We start from the raw sequence: 19,115 nt of genomic DNA, 5'->3' as shown, positions 1-19,115 counted from the left end.
CTCCTTGGGTCTTGTTTTCCTTATCTGTAAAGTGAAGAGTAGGTGAAATTAGATGAGGTAACCTCTAAAGTCTCTTTCAGTTCTTGATCAGTGATCTCATGATCTTATAAGGGGCAGGAGGAAGATTTTTGGTTGTGTCAGGAAAAATGCAACAAGTTGGAGCTGTTCAAATGGGAAGGTGGTGATCTTGTGTGGGAAGGGGTAGGCAGGGAGTTTTCCATCCCTGGAAGTCCTCAAGCAGGGACCTCGTGACCACATATTGGGGTTATTCTAGGGCAGGAGTTCTCAATCTGCATGTAGGTTGAGTGAAATTAAGCATTTTCTTCAATTATTTAGACTTCATCAGACCACCAAAGAGGTCCAGGACTCACCAAAAAAGGTTGGGAACCCCTGTTGTAGAGGGAATATCTTTTCGTTAAACTCCATGATCTACAAGATCACTGCTAAGTCTAAGATTCTGGGATTCTATAGTTCAGGAGCTATAAATATCTAAAAAAAAAAAAGCTAAGATGAATAAGGCAGTATGTGAGAAGTATCAATATTTAAAAGAATCCTGGAGCACTGGACCTCTGGGGAAGACGTCATGGAGAAGGTAGGCCTTGAATTTGTGTTAAAAGGATAAACCAGTGAAGATTCAAGCAGAAGGAACTGATTGGGCCAACCTGCAGAGATGGGACCATTGTAGGTATGGGCAGGGGACAATTAACAAATTAATCTGGCTGGATCTTAGGTTTCACCTGCGGAAAAAGGGAAGCTAACATTCCAATGCTCACCTAGATCCACCGGTATTAGTAGGGAGAATACTGAATGGAGACCTATATCCTCATTCTAGCTAAGGTCAGCAAGTCTCTTAACCCTATAGACCTCAGTTTGCTGCGTAAATGGAGAAGTGAATACCAATAGGACAAAAAATGGGAAAGTGTTTTGAAAATAAAAGCAAAACCTAACAGCAAATGGGGACCCAATAGGTGCTTCATGATTGTGTCCCCTCCTAGAAAGAATAGAAAGAGGCCTTTGTGATGGTAAATATCTAAATGGTCCCCAGGCCAGACCAATACCCTGTCTTATAGGCCCAGGCTTCCTTCTTTCCTTCCTTTGGAATTGAGTGGCTTCTCTTCATTCTGATACAGTTTTACCCACATGTCTAATCTAGTCCAATACAGTCCAACAAACATTTATCTATTATATTCAGGGGGCTGTATTGAGCTAATAAAAATACAAAGACAAAGAATTCAAGGACAACTCCAAGGTTGCAAATTTGGAAACTCTAAACAGATGTTGATGCCCTCAACCAAAAGGGAGAAATTTGGAGGAGAGGGGAGAGAAGTTTTGGAGATGAGTAACATCTATAACATAGGAAATGGCTTCCAGGCAGTTGATGACATAGGAATGGAATGAGACTGGGGTAGACATAGAGGAGGTCCCCAAAGCCTTAATGCAGTTTTAAGATTGCCTTCATGTTTTGCTTTCATTTTTAAAATACTTTCTCATTTTTTTGGTCCTTTTGGTATTTTACTTCTTCATTTAGAGAAAACTGAGGTTTATAGGATTAAGGACTTGCTGATCTTAGCTAGAATTAGGATGTACGCCTCACTTCAATACTCTGTGACATTTTATATGTGTATCTGGAACTTAGGAGACCCAGGATGATAGATCCAAACACTGTGAACACCAGAATTTACCCCCATGCCCAGCATGCTGTGGCGCATAAGACATTAAGTGATCACTCTGAAAAGTTGAGGATAAGGCCCAAGGGAAGTTTGGGCTTTTTGTTTGAGCAAAAGATTCTCACTACATAGGAGGGATCATTTCCCACTCATTTTCTAAGTGAAAAAAGTGGAGCTCAAAGTTTTTTAAATGCCTTGCTCAATCACACATGTAGCAATTATTTTTCTTGTCTTATTATTGTTTTTTGTATTTATACTATAGTCATTGCCCCTTAATCCATCCCTACCATTAAGTTCCCCTCTGTAACAACAACAAGAAATTTCAAACCCAAATAAGTGACTGCAGCTGACTGTGCATACTACATTTCATACCCATAGTCCTCCATGTCTTTACTGAGAGAAGAGAAGACATGGAAAAAGTGGTAATCATTTGAGCAGGGGTCTTTGATTCTAAATCATCATGCTGCCTCTCTATACCACAGGACATAGAGAGCTTCTGGATCTACCCCAAACTCATTACATTAAATTGAAAAACTTCCAAGATGAGAAATTTGGGGGTTTCTGCCTGCCTTTGTAATGTTTTGTTGACATAAATCAATTTCTCAGTAAATGGCTAAATTCTCTGGATTTTTTACCCAAGATGCTGAAATGAGTCCAAGTCCCCAAGGATGATTCAGTATTTTTTCTTGTTCAGATATTCCTTGCCACAGGCCATTTTCCTCTCTGATATCAACCTATGTGGAGGTCATGTTAGGATACCAAAGGTCTATTAGTGAAGCACAAGTTCCAGGAAAAAAACTCCCCAAAACCAAATGTTTCAAGTATTTCCAATCTGCATGCTTGTGGTCCCACGTAGTCTAGAAAGTGGGAGTCTCATCACCAGATGGCTAGCCACCAGGGAAAAGCACTCACAAAGAATGTCTACTAGAAAGATTATGATTTTTTGAACTAGTTTTGAAAGAAACTAGGGATTCTAAGAAATGGAGGTGAGAAGAGAGGGTATTGTAGACCTGTGCCGAGGCAGAGATAAAGTAGTTATTTGTGAGACACAACAATTCACTCACCTTGGTGAAATCACAGATCCTGTATGAATTGAATAGTCAATACTATTCTCTGAAGAGCTAAAGAAGTAATATGGGTATTTTTACTATGTTTAACATAGATTGAATTACCTGCTCTCTAGGGGAAGGGGTGAGGAAAAGGGGGTAGGAATTAGAATACAAGGTTTTACAACGGTCAGTGTTAAAAAAAACTATCTTTGCATATGTTTTGAAAATAAGAAGCTTCAATAAAAAACAAATAAAACCATATAATTATGGTGGGAAAGATAAAAAAAAAAAAGAAATAATATGGGGCAAGGAGCTGGCTAGCATTCTGAAGTTTCATTTCTGCCTTTCTTGAATTCATGCAGTAGCCTAAGTTTAGCAGTTTCTCAGTCTATCCATCCTCACATCCTCTTCTGCCCATAAAGACCAGTGTGCATTGTTCTAGGACTGTCCTTCAGGAGAGAGCCAAGCCCTCCTGGGCAGGCTGTCTCATATGCAGAGTAATTCTGGGTGGGGGGATGGAGGGCTGGGGTGGGCTTCCAAAGGAAGGTGGCACTTGGATAGAGCTTGCAGGAAGTGAGGGATTCTGGGAGACAGAATCGAGGTGTGAATGTGTTCCTGATGGGAGACAGAATGTCATTTAAGAGGAACAGTCCAGTTTGGCTGAAATATGGTGTGCATTAAGGAGAGTAATGAGCAATAAAGTGAGTAAGGCAGATTGGAGCTAAAGGGATTGAGAAGCCAAAGAGCAAAGTTTGTATTTTCTCCTGGAGGCAGAAGGGAAACATAAGAGTTTTTGAGCCAAGGAATGATCCAGTTAGGGCTGCACTTAGGAAAATTCCTTTGGCCTTCTATGGAGGACTGATTAGAGAGGAGAGAAGTAGGAAGATAGTTAGGAGGCTATTCTAATAGTCCAGACTAAGATTGAAGAAACCTGGTGGAGAGAAGGGACAGATGCAAGAGATGAGGAATCAATGGGATTTGTCAAGGGATCACACAAGAGGTAAGAGGCAGAGTGAGGAGATGAGGAGGACTTTAAGATTAGGAACATGGAAGAATGGAAGCATGCGATACCCTTCATGGAGCTGCAATTTCCTAATGGAGGGGAGAGTTTGGATGGAAAGGTAATGAGTAGAATTATGATCATGTTGACTGGAGTTGCCTATTGGAATCCAGTCGGGGAGGCTGTAGAACCAATAGACTTCTTATTTTGAAATGACCAGCTAGGAGGCCATTAAGCTCTGCAAGTTAGGGCTCAGAAATACCACAACAGATCTATATGAAATCTTCTCCTCTGTCAAATACTTTCAATGTCCTGCTTAGTAAAAAAAATAAAAAATAAAAAAAGATTCCCCGGGAGTCAGTGTCTAAAATCATGATGCTCTTTGCTCCTGATTCTATAATAGCATTGAAATGAAGGATAGTCTGAAGCCTGAGGGGGAAATTAAGCTAGAAATGTGGGATGTCCAGACACGCTTTGACAAGCAGGCAGAAACAATCTTGCTTTATATTATGCAACAGAAGTTGTTGGGGTTTTTTTAAATCTCCTCCCTAATGTTGGTGCTTGTTTTTGTCTCCAACACACAATTGTTTCTTTAATCTTCTTCAGGTGCTCTGTTAAGCCAAGGGCAAGTGAGCCTACGGCCCCCTGAGCACTTGACATTGAAAGAGACCTCTGAGCTGAGCTCAGGCCTGCCCCCTTGGCTGCCTTGGCCCCACTGTCGCATCTGGAGGAAGAATGGTTCCAACATGGTGGGAGTGACTCTGCCATTAACTCTTTGTGTAGGTTCCCACTAATCCACTTCATCTCTCTGGACCTCAGTCCCTCATTTGTAAAATGGAGATGATGATTTTTGTCATGCTTTATCTCTATTTCAATAATAACAAAAGGAGAGGACCTACATGTCTGAAGAAAGGCTCCGTAACATTGTGGGTTGTGGGGACCCGAATATTTTGATTTGGGGTCACACAGTCCCAGTCACTGGACTGCCATCCACAGGATCAAGGACACAAAAGGGGGGTTAAGAACCCCTGAAGAAGATTCGCCTGCATCTGCATTGTCTCTTAGCTCTGAGGCAATATTGACCTGTGAGGTTAAAGTAAGGGACCTGGATAGAGGACTTGAAGGTCTATTTGGGATGTGCTGCCTGAAATAAGGCAGAGAAATATAATCCTGAGCATTTCCAAAGGGCAGGGCCTGCTGATGACTAATAATGGTTCTGTATTTATACAGTGATTGCTCATCTGTGAAAAAGGTTCATATTCAGGTTCATATTGGCAAAGAAATGAAATCAGCTTTCTTTTTTGCAGGAAATTTGTACAGAAGACATGTCAAATGAGGGCTTATTCCATTGAAATGAATTGGATTCTTGGCAGAAGTACACTAATTAGACTGGGCTGCTTTTGAGGAGCTTTGTAAAGAGAACTTCTCACTGTTGACATTTCAGATTGTAGAAAAGAGGTGAATAGAAAGAACCTGGCAATAATGTAAGAGATGATGCCCCTGAACAAGGGCTTGTTTTGACTTGCTCCCCATGACAGTAACCTTAGAGCTAGAAGAGATCAGAGTTCAGCCAGCCCTTGCCTTATCTGTGGTCCTCAGAAAACTGAGGACCAAGGTTGCATACCTTATTATCATGAGTTATGCTGAGCCTTCCTCCAGGAGTCCATGCACCCTGACCTGTGTGTATCCATTAACATGTGGGTAGAATGAATATCCAACAATGGTTGAGGATACACAGACTGTGTCCATGGAACCAAGTGAAGTTGGCAATATGGAGCCCGGATTGGCAACCTGGCCCTCATTCACATCAATCCAATACAATTCATCCCAACCTAATCCAACAAACATTTATTTTTAAAATTAAATTTGAATTGTATCAATTAACAAACCTTTATATTTTCACTCCCTCCCCCACAACAGAAAAAAGAAAAAAAGAAAACAAAATCCTTTTAAAATATGATGCAAAATTAATTTCCAAACTGAGCATGGTCAAAAATACCTAATTTTATAAATTTAGTCCATTGCCTCTCTTTTAGGAGGTGAGTACCATTCTTCACCATTGGTCCTCTGGAATAATATTGATCACTAGACTGATCAGAGTTCTTAAGTTCTTCAAAATTATTCATTTTTACAATATTGTTACAGTTCTTCTCACTTCACTCTGCATTAGTTCACATATGATTCTTTTTTATTAAAGCTTTTTATTTTCAAAACTTATGCATGGATAACTTTCTTCTTTTTTGCTTTGGAATTTTTTTATTTACAAAACATATGCATGGGTAATTTTTCAACATTAACCCTTGAAAAACCTTGTGTTCCAAATTTTCCCCTCCTTCCCCTCCTCCCTTCCCCTATATGGCAGGTAATCCAATATATTTTAAATATGTTAAAATAATGTCTAATCATTACAATATATGTATATAGTTATACAATTATCTTGCTGTACAAGAAAAATCAGATCAAAAAGAAAAAAACTGAGAAAGAAAACAAAATGCAAGCAAACAACAACAGAAAGCATGAAAATGCTATGTTGTGGTCTCCAAAGAGAACCTGAGATAGCATGTATATGTCCAAAACATAAAAACTGCTCCTCAGGATCCCGAAAAGAGGTTCTATAAGGCATGGGTCATTTTGTGCTTGAGGCTCATCTGACCACTAATATTTGCGAACTGTAGCTGCATATAGCAGGAGGTTTATGGAAAGACTTGTCCTCCAATGGGAGCATCTCTCACCAAACCACAAGCCTGCTATGAGACTTGTAACTCTCATTCATGTAATTCTGCTTACAGCTTTCAAAGGAAGTACTTTCCTTAAAACACCTCTGTGATCTAAGTCCCACAAGTTCTATTTTCCCCATTTTACTAGTGAAAAAACTATGGCCCAAAGCAGTAGACTAAGGTACCCACACAACTGGGAAGGACTAGGAATTCAAAGCGATGTCTTCTGCCTATCTGCCAGCTCATCTCAGAGGATGTAACTGGTCTGTGTCCTAGGTATATCTATTTACCAGGCTCCAGGGGGAGAATCCTTCTCTTGGTATAAAACAGCTTAAAGTCAAATGTCTTCCTTCCATAGTTTCTTTTATCTGTGTGCTTTTACACATTCTCCTTGGGTGAGTGATAATGACACAAACATCAAGGATCCCCGAGGAGAATGATCCACTAAATCTTATAGATAGAGACTTTCTGAGGAGATGGGAAGAAAGAAAGAGAACAAGAAATAGGATTGGCCTGAACAAGGTTGTTGGGAGGATCAGATCAAATGAATGTGTGAAACCCTCAATAAAGTGCCATACAAAGTTTAATGTGAAAGTGTCATCAAGAAGGTACAAAGTTCTACATAGTTTCAAGATTCTGAAGGGAAAGGCTTTCCTAGCTTATCTCCTGAGATCTCCTCCTCCAGTTCTCTGGGTTCCCCTGCCTTAGATAATCCTGGGAGGTATGGGAGGGGGAAAGCTAGAAAGAGGGAGAACCCACTCAGGACGAGTGTGCTTGGGAAGACTTTCCTGGAGAAGATAAGTAAACATTGGCACCTTGAAAACAGACTTAATTTTTTTTTCTAGGTGCCCAATATAGTACCTTATATGTAGCAAGTATTGAACAAATGTTTGTATAATTGAATCAAATTGTAGCTGCTTCAGTCAACTATTAAAGAGTCAGTGGTGGTTTATAGACACAGGAACTTTGTAGCTGCTCAGAACAAAGCCAGAAAGCCAGAGGTGACTCTTCTTAATACCATCTGCCCCAGTTCAAGATGAGGTACCAAGTAGTGGAGAAGGAGAGGATGGGGGACAGGGAACATTAGGCCATTAGAATTGGTTGTCAATATACTTTTAAAGGTCCAGAAGAATATCTTACATGGTATCCCAGGAGAACACCAGTCCATATTTATTTTTTTTACCATCTATCTTCCTTTTAGATCATATATGAAATCTAAAAACATAGTTTCCCATCCTAACTATGTAGGTTCATCCATTAAACAGATATTTATTGAATATCCACTACTATGTGCAAGGTACCATGGGTGATATCTAGAAGAATAAGGCAGAGTTCCTGCCCTCATAAAGGTAACAACTAATAGGACAGATAAGTCAGATAAACGATTTATTAGTAGATTGGAGCCAGATCGGGCCAGGTTAGAATTTTACATTTCATCCTATAGGCATTAGGGAGCAACTGAAGATTATAAAGCAGGGGAATAATATGGAATACATTTGAGAGACCAGGTTCCAGTCTCATCTCCACCCTTTGTTATCTAGAAAGCTGTAAGCATGTTCCACAATGTTTCAAATACTCAATTTCACCATCTGTGAAATGGGGATACTAATACTCATAGGAGATCGGTGTGGGACTCAAATGTGAAACACTTTGTAGCCATAAAGCACCATACAAAGGCCAATGTGAAAGCGAATGAACAAAGGTTCAAAGTTGTGAGTAGTTTCAAGGTTCTGAAGGGAAACCCTTTCCTAAGGTGTCTCCTGGCCCCTCTCCCTGGTTTTGTTGACTATGTATTTGTACTATATTTATCTCCTGTTACAGTCATTCTAATTGTTCTGGGAGGGGAGATGATAGGTTGGGCCACTTTATTGCAGATGAGCCTTGAGCTGTCATTTGAGAGAGGAGGGGAAGTGGTAACTAAATGGAAGAGGTCTGATTTTCATAGGAATTTTACATTGGAAGCTTAGGAGTAGGGGAGTGAGAACCAGGGGGAGGGAGCAGCAAGAAGGCCCTCACCTGGGGCGGACTTAAATCAGGTTACAAAAATAGGATCAGGGACCCACAGACCATTAGAAGTTGTGCTGGCGCCGCTCTAATATTTGACTGTGGCATTTGATATCTCAGTTGAAATGCTAGTCATTTAATGTAGATACATATCCTTGACATAGGTCGTGGACAGGCAAGGGGACCTAGTAGCTCCAATAACACTAAACTTTAGATTTGGCCCAATTATAAAACAAAATAGACAAAATACCACTTAGTTGTGGCTCATCCTGTAACCTTAAGTTGGAATGCAAGTAGGTAGTAAAAAAAAATCCCTAACAACCAAAAATATGAAATATCCTTTTCTGAATCTCCTCTATTCATAAAGAAATGAAGTCAGCATCACCTTGTCTTAGTAGTGGTCTTAGAATTAGAGAAATTAAGTGGCTTGTCCACAGGTTCACTAAGAAATATATATGCTACCTATATATATATATATATATATATATATATATATATATATATATGCTTAGATGTAGAAGGTCACTAAATGAGCTCACAAATGAAAAATGGGACTGGAAGGGAAAAAAAACAACAGAACGAACAAAACTGAATGCTTTGGAAATTATGACCAACCTTAGCCCCAAAGAAGAGATAGAAGGCACCTCCCTTCCTTCTTGGCAGGGGTGGGTGAAGGGTGTGGGCGTGGAACCCTGTACCTGCTGTCAGGCTTTTTCAGTTTGTTAGTTAGTTTTACTAAATTGTTTTTCCTTCTCTTTATCTCTGTCTCTGTCTTTTTCTCTTTTAATTCTTTGTTATAAGTAATGATTCTCTGAGAAGGAGAAGGATGCATTGGGAACTTAAACATAACATAGAAAGAAAAGTTATCAAAATTTTATTTTGATTTAGAAATTTAGGGGGGAAAAGAGGAAGGAGTTGGAGTGGGAGGGCCTGGGTTAAAGCTCAAGTTTTGCTTTAGAAACTGTGGAACCATGAACAAGTCTTAAACCTTTCTGTCTTCAGTCTCCTTATCTGTACAATGGAGATGGTGAATGTAGTTTGTAAAATCTCTAACCCAGGGTTTTGTTGTTGTTGTTTTCCCGTTTTCCTGCCGCAATGGTAGTCTGATCAAACTTCTCATTGACTTTGCTTCTCATCCTCAGAATGTTTTTAGATAATTGAAGGAAATCCCAAGTTTCATTTAGAGGTTAGAGAAAATAAAGATGTATTTTTTCCCCATACAAGTTCCCTGAATGGCCCCTTGTTTAAGGATCCCCAATCTAGCTATTATTAGCATTACTTTTGAATTGAAAGGGGCTTTCAAAAGTCATGTTGTCTTGCCCATTCTGTCCTCAGACTCCTAATCTAGTTCCAATTCCATCCACAGCTGTTGAACTCTATGTGCAGAGCCAGTCAGGTGGTCGTAGCTTTAAGGTCCCCAAGTCATCATAGGAGATGAGCTCCTGCATGCCTCTTTTCCTGTCCCACTTATTCAAGAGAGGCTCCTTTATCTATTATCATAGTTGATATTCTAGACAACCATTCACATTAGAGTATGTTTTCCTTGAATGGTATTATACAATTTCAACTAAGCAGATGTATGCTGACCCAGATATACCTTAAGAGAATTTTAAAAATTCAACCCCACAGAAATCAAATTAGCTGAAAAGTCCAGGATTGAAGTTTCTCTCCTCTCTCTTTCCCTTTTCCCTCTTTCTTTCTCTCCCTCTTTCCCTCTCTCTTTCTCTCCCACTCCCCCCTCTCTGTCTCTGTCTCTGTGTCTCTTTCCACATCTCTGTCTCTCTCTTTCAAACTTGGCTCAGACAGAATCAGTCCTGTCTTTGATTCCATCCTGCTTCATAGTAGAGCTAGGAATGCTGGCTGCAGGGCTTGCCTAGCCCTTCTGGAGAAAGTGCTTAGACTTGAGAGCTCCATTGATGCTTGGTTTTGCTGCCTCCAGGGAAAATAGAAATTGCCACTATTGGCTTCCTGCGTGCATCTTCAGTAAGGGAAAATGGCACCATGCCATGGGCCCCCAACTCTACCTTCAAGGGTGGTAACTCCAGAAGTCCTTCAGAAAGGGTTATAGACTTAAGAAGAGGGAGAGCAGCAGTGGAGTCCAAGGTGGTGGCTTTTCAGGGTTTTTCAGGGATACTGGAAACAGGAGTGAAGCAAAAGTCAGCCAAAAGCTGCTCCGTGTTTGTCTGAAAGTTTTTCAAGAGCAAGACTAAGTAAAGATAGAGAAGTGTATGGTAACCTCTCTAACCTTCAATTTCCTTATCTGTAAAATGGGGGGAATCTTAGGTCAAAAAGGGATCTCATAGATCATCTAGTAGAACTGCTTCATAAAAAATAAAAAAATAAAAAAGTGGAAATTGAGTCCTAGCTAGCTAGATTGATTTAACCAGAGCTACAAAGGTAGTCATTTTTAAAGCTGATATTTGAACCCACATCCTCCTGACTCCAGAGCCAATTATCTTTTTGCTTTATGGCTGTTAACCTGAGTGCCTATTATAATCCCTCCCTTTCTAATCTCATATAGTGTAGATCACAAAGAACTAAATAGAGCACGACTTTTTCAATTCCATCTTTGGCTATGTTATATTTATTTTCCATATTGTTCAGTCATGTCCAACTCTTCATGATCCCATTTGGGGTTTTCTTGACAAAGATCCTAGAGGGTTTTCTTTTTAATTTCCTTTTCTAGTTCATTTGACAGATGAGAAAACTGAGGCAAATGGGGTGAAGTGACTTGCCCAGGATCACACAGCTAGGAAGTGCCTGAGGCCAGATTTAAGCTGAGGAAGATGAGTTTTCCTGACTCTAGGCTCACCACTGTACCATTTAGCTGTGCTAATTAATTATACATAGATGATATAAAATATTTTTCTAACCCTGTACTGTTCTCTACATGTACCAGAGTTGAGGAAACTTTGTTTACATCCCCTCTCTGCCTTCCTATCTGGAATGATACTGGAAGAGTCATTTCAATTCAATACTTTTTGAAGCATAGTTTCCCCACCTTTAAAAACAAGGATAAAAATACCCATGATACCTTTATCTCAAGAATGCTGTGAGGCTGAAAAGCATTCACAAACATTCAAGTGTTCCGTAAATGTCAGTGGCTGAGCTTACCTACTGAAACAACTGTCTGAGCTTCCCCCCCCCCCACCTTTTAAACTTCCATATATTCCTTTATCTCTCCTCTTGGTGATACTCATCTTCAATCAGTAAACTTAGAGGTTGAAAATGCCAGTTTCAGCCAGAAACTAAAAGTTCTGCTGCTCTACAGAGATCTTCCAAACCCCAGAGATTTATTATATTAGCTTGACCTAAAGCCTTTTTAAAAAAATAATTTAAAACATTTTAAGATGAATATTTGGGATCTGTTCTACCTCTTCATTTCCCCCCTCCCCAAAGCCACCCAATGACTAATCTTTTCTCCTTTTTCTGTATGTTTTTGAAACAGGACCTGCAGTCTAGTAACTGTAAAGTTGTGAGGGCATCCAAGAGCTGGAGGAGAATTCTAATTCCAATTGGCTGCAAATGAACATGAGCACCATCTGCTAAACACAAGGATGGAGACCACCCCACTGGATTCTAAAAAAGGGCAGTCAGCCTGCAAGGATGGAGAAGACTGTCAGAAAAATGGCATTCTACAGAAGGGACTCACTAGTCCAGGGGACAAGGCGGAAGCAGGACAAATCTCAAATGGGTACTCAGCCGTTCAGAGCTCAGGTGAGGAAGGGGATGCCCAAAACTCCAACACAGCTGATAACACTGCCCTAGACACTGAAGTCCATCCTGGGGAGCGAGAGACCTGGACCAAAAAGATGGACTTCCTCCTCTCAGTCATCGGCTATGCTGTGGACCTGGGCAACGTGTGGCGCTTCCCATATATATGCTACCAAAATGGAGGAGGTCAGTATTGGGAAAGGTAACGCGTAGAGTTACGGACATGAGGTCTCTGGTGAGCCTGTGTCTCTTCTGCAGATTACTTAAGATACTTTAAGAAGTGAATGAGGGTCCAGGGATAATATGTGTACATTTGTACCACGCATCTTTAAACGCTTCCTCACAACAACCTTGTAAATTAAGCAGTGCAAGGGCTCACTGCTTCAATTTTACCAATAGAGAAAGTGACTCAAAGAAATGAAAATCACTCAATACTACACATCAAGCAGTGGTGGTGTTGGGACTTGAATTCAGAACCCTTCCCCTGTACCATGTAGCTGTTTGAACTGGGAATTAAAACTCAGACTTGCTGGATTGTTTGTTAATTTTGCTAAAGGTCAGATCATTTGGGAGACCGTGTGTTTGAATAAGAGTTTAAAGCAAGTCCTGAGATTAGTTTGATGGTCTCCTTGGGAATCATCTAGAACAGGAAGCTGCTAAAATCTGAGCTAAATCTGGAGCCAATATGGTTGTATCCAGTCAAGACAAGAGCCATTTAATAAGCACCTGCTATGTGCTGGGCACTGTTTTGAGATCTAGGGGTAAAAAGGAATGCAAAAGACAACCCCTGTTCTCAAGTTACTCAGTCTAATGGGGAGACATTATGTTTATTTGTTTTTAATACACATTGTTTTATGAATTATGTTGGGAGAGAAGAATCAGAGCAAAAGGGAAAAACCATGAGGGAGATTAAAAAAAACAACAGAAAAAAGAAGTGAACATAGCATATGTTGATTTACATTCACTCTCTTTAGATCTTTTTCTGGCTGCAGACGGTATTTTCTGTCCAAAATCTATTGGGATTACTTTGATCACTGAACCACTGAGAAGAACCAAGTCCTTCATAGTTGATCATCACACACTCTTGCTGTTCCTGTGTACAATCTATTCCTGGTTCTGCTTGTTTTGTTCAGCACCAGTTCATGTAAATCTTTCCAGGCCTTTCTCTAATCAACTTGTTCATCATTTCTTATCGAACAATAATATTGCATTACCTTCATGTACCCACAGCTTGCTCAGCCATTCCTCAAGTGATGGGCATCCACTCAGTTTCCAATTCTTTGCCACCACAAAAATAGCTACTACAAACATTTTTGCACATGTGGGTCCTTTTCCCTCCTTTATGATTTCCTTGGGATATAGACCCAGTAATGGCATTGTTATTATGTGCAAAGGGTCTGTACAGTTTTATAACCCTTTGGGCATAGTTCCAAATTGCTCTCCAGAACAGTTGGATCATTTTACAACTCCACCAACAATGCATTAGTGTCCCAGTTTCCCCACAGTCCCTCCAACATTTATCATTATCCTTTCCTGCCATGTTAGCCAGTCCGAGAGGTATGAGGTGGTACCTCAGAATTCTTTCTTTGCGTTTCTCTGATTTAGAGCATTTTCTAATATAACTATAAACGAGGGGAGACATTATATAAGCAATTGTGTACAAACAAGGTATGTCCAGATAAACTGGAGATAATCTCAGAGTTAAGGTGCTACGATTAAGGCTTATGAGCATATGAACTCCTTTAAGGCAAAAATGTCACCCTGTAAATCTTTATGTTCACTGCAGTGTCTATCGTGGTACCCTGCACATAGTAGGTGCTCAATAAATGCTTGTTGAATGAAGAAGTGACTAGACCCCCACTTCTGGACTACAACAAAATGGAACCTACGGATGGACAGAAGTGAATGTTCATTTGTCTGTACTCTTCTTACCATATGTAACTAGGAAGAATCAAGATGTAAAAATCATCAATTATCCTCCTTTTCTGGAGCTCTATTGATAGGTTTAAGGTCAGGAGGCTTAGTGGGAATTTATTTATCTATAATGAGTTTCCATTTCATCCTATAGCTAATGGGGAACTACTGAAGCTTCTGGAATAGGGGTGTGCTCTGGAATAGGATTTGGGAGATCCCATCTGGATTCACCCTGCCTCCTTCCCTCCTTAGTGACCCTCTTAGTGACATTGACTATTTATTAAATTTTGCCAGAAACACTTCAATTGCCAAATGGAACAATGGGACCACTTAGGAAGAATACTGGAACACCAGAAATACTCACTTGGGATAAGAGTGACTTCTCTTTGTCCCAGAAAGGGTTTACCTTTGGCTTGGATTTTTTATATAGGGGCATGGGTCTCTTGTATTTTTTCCCTGAAACTTTCCATTTAGGAAAGATTTTGAGAGGAAAGATGCTGTAGAAATACAGGATAATTCTCCTTACTTATTCTTGTGCTAGACTCTCAAAATGTGGCCATCAAGACAATATTAGGTTCCTATCATTCTCTTCCTCTGAAAGCATCAATGAATGCATTTTTATTGAAGCTTTTTATTTTCAAAACATGCATGGATAATTTTTCAACACGAACCTTGCATAGTGTTGTGTTCCAAATTTTCCTCCCTTTCTCCCCACCCCCTTCCCTAGATGATAATAGAGGTTAAACATGTTTAAAGTATATGCTAAATCCAATATATGTATACATATTTATACAGTTATCTTGCTGCACAAAAAAAAATCAGATCAAAAAGGGAAAAAATGAGAAAGAAAATAAAATGAAAGCAAATAACAAGAAAAAGAGTAAAAACGCTATGTTATGACCCACACTCAGTTCCCACAGTCCTCTCTCTGGGTACAAATGGTTTTCTTCATCACAAGAATACATTTTTTTTTTAATAGAAGGGAAAGCTATTCAGGAAAATCACTACCAGCCCAGCCCTCCCTATCAAACTCCGGGCAAAGGTGAAGCCTCTCTGCGGCTGTGAGCAATCCATCAGACTCCTGTTCTCTAGATCTCTATTGTACTGTCCTTGTGGATACCTGGATGTGCAGACACTGCTGCTGAGGGGTGGTCCCCATGGCCAATATGATGGAAACCAGGAAATAGAGTCAAATATTGACCACTGTGGAGCTATGGCAATAGAACATCCAAAATCCCCAGATAGATGAACTCAGGATTTTAAATCCATTCGTTTCAGATCCAGATTCAAATTCTGATTGTGCCATTAACTAGGTGGCTTGGGTCTATTAGACATCTGACTTCCCACTTCCTAAAGTGCAAATATCCCTGTTTTTACCCAGTGAAGGGACAGTCAGAGATGAAATTCCTTTTCCTTGTTGCAGGGGCCTTCCTTATCCCCTACACCATCATGGCCATTTTTGGTGGGATTCCTCTGTTCTATATGGAGCTGGCTCTGGGCCAATATCATCGAAATGGCTGCATTTCAATATGGAAGAAAATTTGCCCCATTTTCAAAGGTAAGTGAATTGCTGGTGCTGGTCCTAGGACATTCGAGGAAGATTTGTTTTTCCCTTAGTGGGGGTGGTAAGGGGGAAGGAAATCTGAGGCTGGGGGGAGAGGCTCTACTTTGGCATAGGCAGACACGCCCCACTGCCTACAGCGATCCTGGGATTCCCGGGCTCTCATCGATGTGAATTATATGGAGCAAGAAGAAGAATTTTAGATTTTTGATGTCTTGTGATTCTTTGCTTTTTTAAAAACAGTGACTTGTCAATAGGATCCAATGGATTGGATCAATGTTTGAGTGGCATCTGAAGGCTTATAGAGTGCCTTATCTCTATTAACTTATTCCCTCTCTACTTATTCTCCTCATAAGCTACTTTCTGGAAGTCACTCCAAGGAGGTGCTCCCCAATGCCCTGGAGGCTTCCCTCTTGGTCTTTTACTATTTCCAAGAAGTTCTGGGAGTATCCTCCATCATGCTTGACTTTTACTCTGGGTTGGCCCACCTCTTTTGCTGGCCCTGAGCATACTTACTCCTTAAACGCCCACCTGATCCCCCTCTCTGACCCCGTAGGGATTGGCTTCGCCATTTGCATCATCGCCTTTTACATCGCCTCCTACTATAACACCATCATGGCCTGGGCTCTCTACTACCTCATCTCTTCCTTTACGGATCAACTGCCTTGGACCAGCTGTGAGAACCCCTGGAACACCGACAATTGCACCAACTACTTTTCGGAAGGCAACATCACCTGGACTTCCCACTCCATATCACCTGCTGAAGAATTTTATACGTAAGTGCATGTAAGTGATTTTTGTTAGGGGCAGGCCATCCTCCTGAGACTTGACTTGAGTTCTTAGGAGGCAGCTAGGGGCTGTTAGTCCCTCCTCCATTTAACTCTCTCTTTATAGAGAGGAGAGCATGGGGGCAATAGTGCTGGCCTGAGGTAAGACTGTGAAACAGTTCCCCACAAAGGGGAACATGTTCCTGAAAAATTCCTGTTATTCTAACTGAATTTGTCCTTTCCTCTTTTCCTCCATCAAAACTTTTCTTTCCTTACTGCCCTTCTCTCCACTGTCTGAAAAAACTGTGATAAGCTAATTCATACAAAGATGATTGTTTTTAATTTAAGTTTTTAGTTTTCCAGGAATCGAGGGAAGATTAACCCAATGATTTTACCCTTTAAGAGTAGAATTTCAGAGGCAAGATTTTCCAGGATGGCAGTGAAGCCTTCCTAGTATCCCTTAAGTCACAACACATCAGTGATTATTACACATTTCTATGAAGTTGGCCCTGGGGACCCCAAGTGCTGAGAAGGAAAGAAAGAGGCCAGGAAGTTCATCTGTCAGTTTTATTCTTTTTTCAGGTAATAGTTAATTGAGTCTGCTATTCCATTCTGAGAAACATAAGCAAAGTCAATCTGTGTTTTTCTGGAAGCCCAATGTCTAATCAAATCTTGAGTACTCTTAAGTATACCATGACATGATGGATGCCCATTTTTCCCCCTTGGAATAACCTCAGAGCTACATACATACATACACACATATTCATCGTTCAGTCATTTTCAGTCATATCTGATTCTTCAAATCCCCAGTTGAGATTTTTCTGAAGTTTTTTTTTTTTAGTGGTTTGCTGTTTCCTCCCTCCTTCCCTTTCTCTCTCTCTGTCTCTTCCTCTCTGTCATCTATCTCTCTCTGTCTTTGTCTTTTTTTTTCTCACTTCCCCTTTCCTTTACCATTCCTCTTATCTGTTCCTTCTTCCCTTCCCTCCTCTTTTTTCATATGTACATACATATATGTGTATGAATATATGTATATGCATTCCTCCTATTCCTCTAATGGGCCTTTCTGTCTCATTTCAGGCGCCATGTCTTACAGATCCATAAGTCTCAAGGACTAGATGACGTGGGGGGCATTAGCTGGCAACTGGCCCTCTGTATAATGTTGATCTTCACTATTGTCTACTTTAGCATCTGGAAAGGGGTCAAAACATCTGGCAAGGTGATCTATTGCTTAATGATCTATTTCTTTTTTTTTAATTAAAGCTTTTTATTTTCAAAACATTTGCATGGATAATTTTTCAACATTAACCCTTACAAAACCTTGTGTTCCAATTTCCCCTGTCTTCCCCCCAACCCCTCCCCTAGATGGCAAGTAATCCAATATATGTTAAACATAATAGAAATATATGTTAAATCTAATATACATACATATTTATACAATTCTTTTGCTGCACAAGAAAAATCAAATCAAACAGGAAAAAATGAGAAAGAAAATAAAATGCAAGCAAGTAACAACCAAGAGTGCAAATGCTATGTTGTGATCCACACTCAGTTCCCATAGTCCTCTCTCTGGGTGCAGATGGCTCTCTCCATCACAAAGTCATTGGAACTGGTCTGAATCATCTCATTGTTGAAAAGAGCCACGAATGATCTATTTCTTAATGATCTATCAAAATGCCCCAGAGAATCCTCATACCCTGAGCCCGGGAATCTTGCTACCCATGGATGGCTAGAGCCAGGGGACAACATTGCTTCTTTCAGAGAAAGTGATAGGAACCTAAGATTGTCCTATGGCCACATCTTGAGAATCTATCATAAGAATAAATAAGGAAAAAATTTGTATTTCTATAGAATCTTTCCTCTCAAAATCTTTCCTAAATGGAAAATGTCAGGGAAAAAATACAAGAGACCTGTCCTCATATATAAACCCCAAACCTAAGGCAAATTACCTTCATGACAAAGAGAAGTTGACTCTCCTACTATTAAGTGAGTCCTTCTGGGATTCCAGGATTATTCCTAAATGCCCCCATGCGTTGTTCTATATGGCAGTTCTGGCAAAATCCAAGAAAACTAAAAAGTATTCCACAGTATTCAGACTGTGCACAGCAAATCTAAAACTGAGAAATTATCTCATGCTCAGTAACCATCACTTCCATTTTCCCCCACCCCACTGATGTTATCAAGCAGAAGGGGTAGCATCTCCACCCACAAAGGTCTTTAAGGATAGAAGAGATGTCTGTCTTTAAGGATGGCTGAGGGATCATCTGCCTTCTCTTTCCCTCTCCTCTCACTTGCAGGTGGTGTGGGTGACGGCTACTTTCCCTTATATCATCCTGTCCATCCTGCTTGTAAGGGGGGCCACGCTTCCAGGAGCCTGGAGAGGTGTCCTTTTCTACCTGAAACCCAATTGGCAGAAGCTCCTTGAAACTGGGGTAAGACAATGGGAACAGCAAAGGGAAAAAAATTAAGACTTTACTTGCCAGTCTCTCATTTCCTTGATGGAAGGTCCACTCCCTCTGGACAAGTCCCTATGGTTCAGTACTATGAACCCTAGGGAGCCTAGAACTGGGTGGGGGAAATGGGAGTAGGTGATGGGCACTAATGTTTGAAACTCCAGGACAGGTGGGACTGGGAACTGTACTTGGGGTGATTCATCTTGAGCTGGACAGGAACACGTGTCATAGAGAGCCTTCACTGGCTATATTTGTAGTGCTCCCTTTACGGA

At 40.5% G+C, this 19,115-nt stretch overlaps 1 protein-coding gene across 1 annotated transcript in view; it reads left to right on the top strand.

The window, feature by feature from the left end:
* Nucleotides 1-19,115, top strand: part of SLC6A4 (solute carrier family 6 member 4) — a 57,182-nt gene that overhangs the window by 13,833 nt on the left and 24,234 nt on the right. The window contains exons 2-6 of the mRNA XM_023503700.2: nucleotides 11,886-12,337; nucleotides 15,489-15,623; nucleotides 16,183-16,402; nucleotides 17,471-17,609; nucleotides 18,688-18,822. Of these exons, the coding sequence (XP_023359468.1) occupies nucleotides 11,995-12,337; nucleotides 15,489-15,623; nucleotides 16,183-16,402; nucleotides 17,471-17,609; nucleotides 18,688-18,822 (972 nt within the window). The 5' untranslated portion in view covers nucleotides 11,886-11,994. The remainder of the gene's footprint in view (nucleotides 1-11,885; nucleotides 12,338-15,488; nucleotides 15,624-16,182; nucleotides 16,403-17,470; nucleotides 17,610-18,687; nucleotides 18,823-19,115) is intronic.

The sequence above is a fragment of the Sarcophilus harrisii genome, chromosome 4, assembly GCF_902635505.1.
Source record: "Sarcophilus harrisii chromosome 4, mSarHar1.11, whole genome shotgun sequence".
In the NCBI taxonomy this organism is placed as follows: Eukaryota; Metazoa; Chordata; class Mammalia; order Dasyuromorphia; family Dasyuridae; genus Sarcophilus; species Sarcophilus harrisii.
Note: the sequence above shows the minus strand (reverse complement) of the source record. Positions and strands in the feature narration are given on the sequence as shown.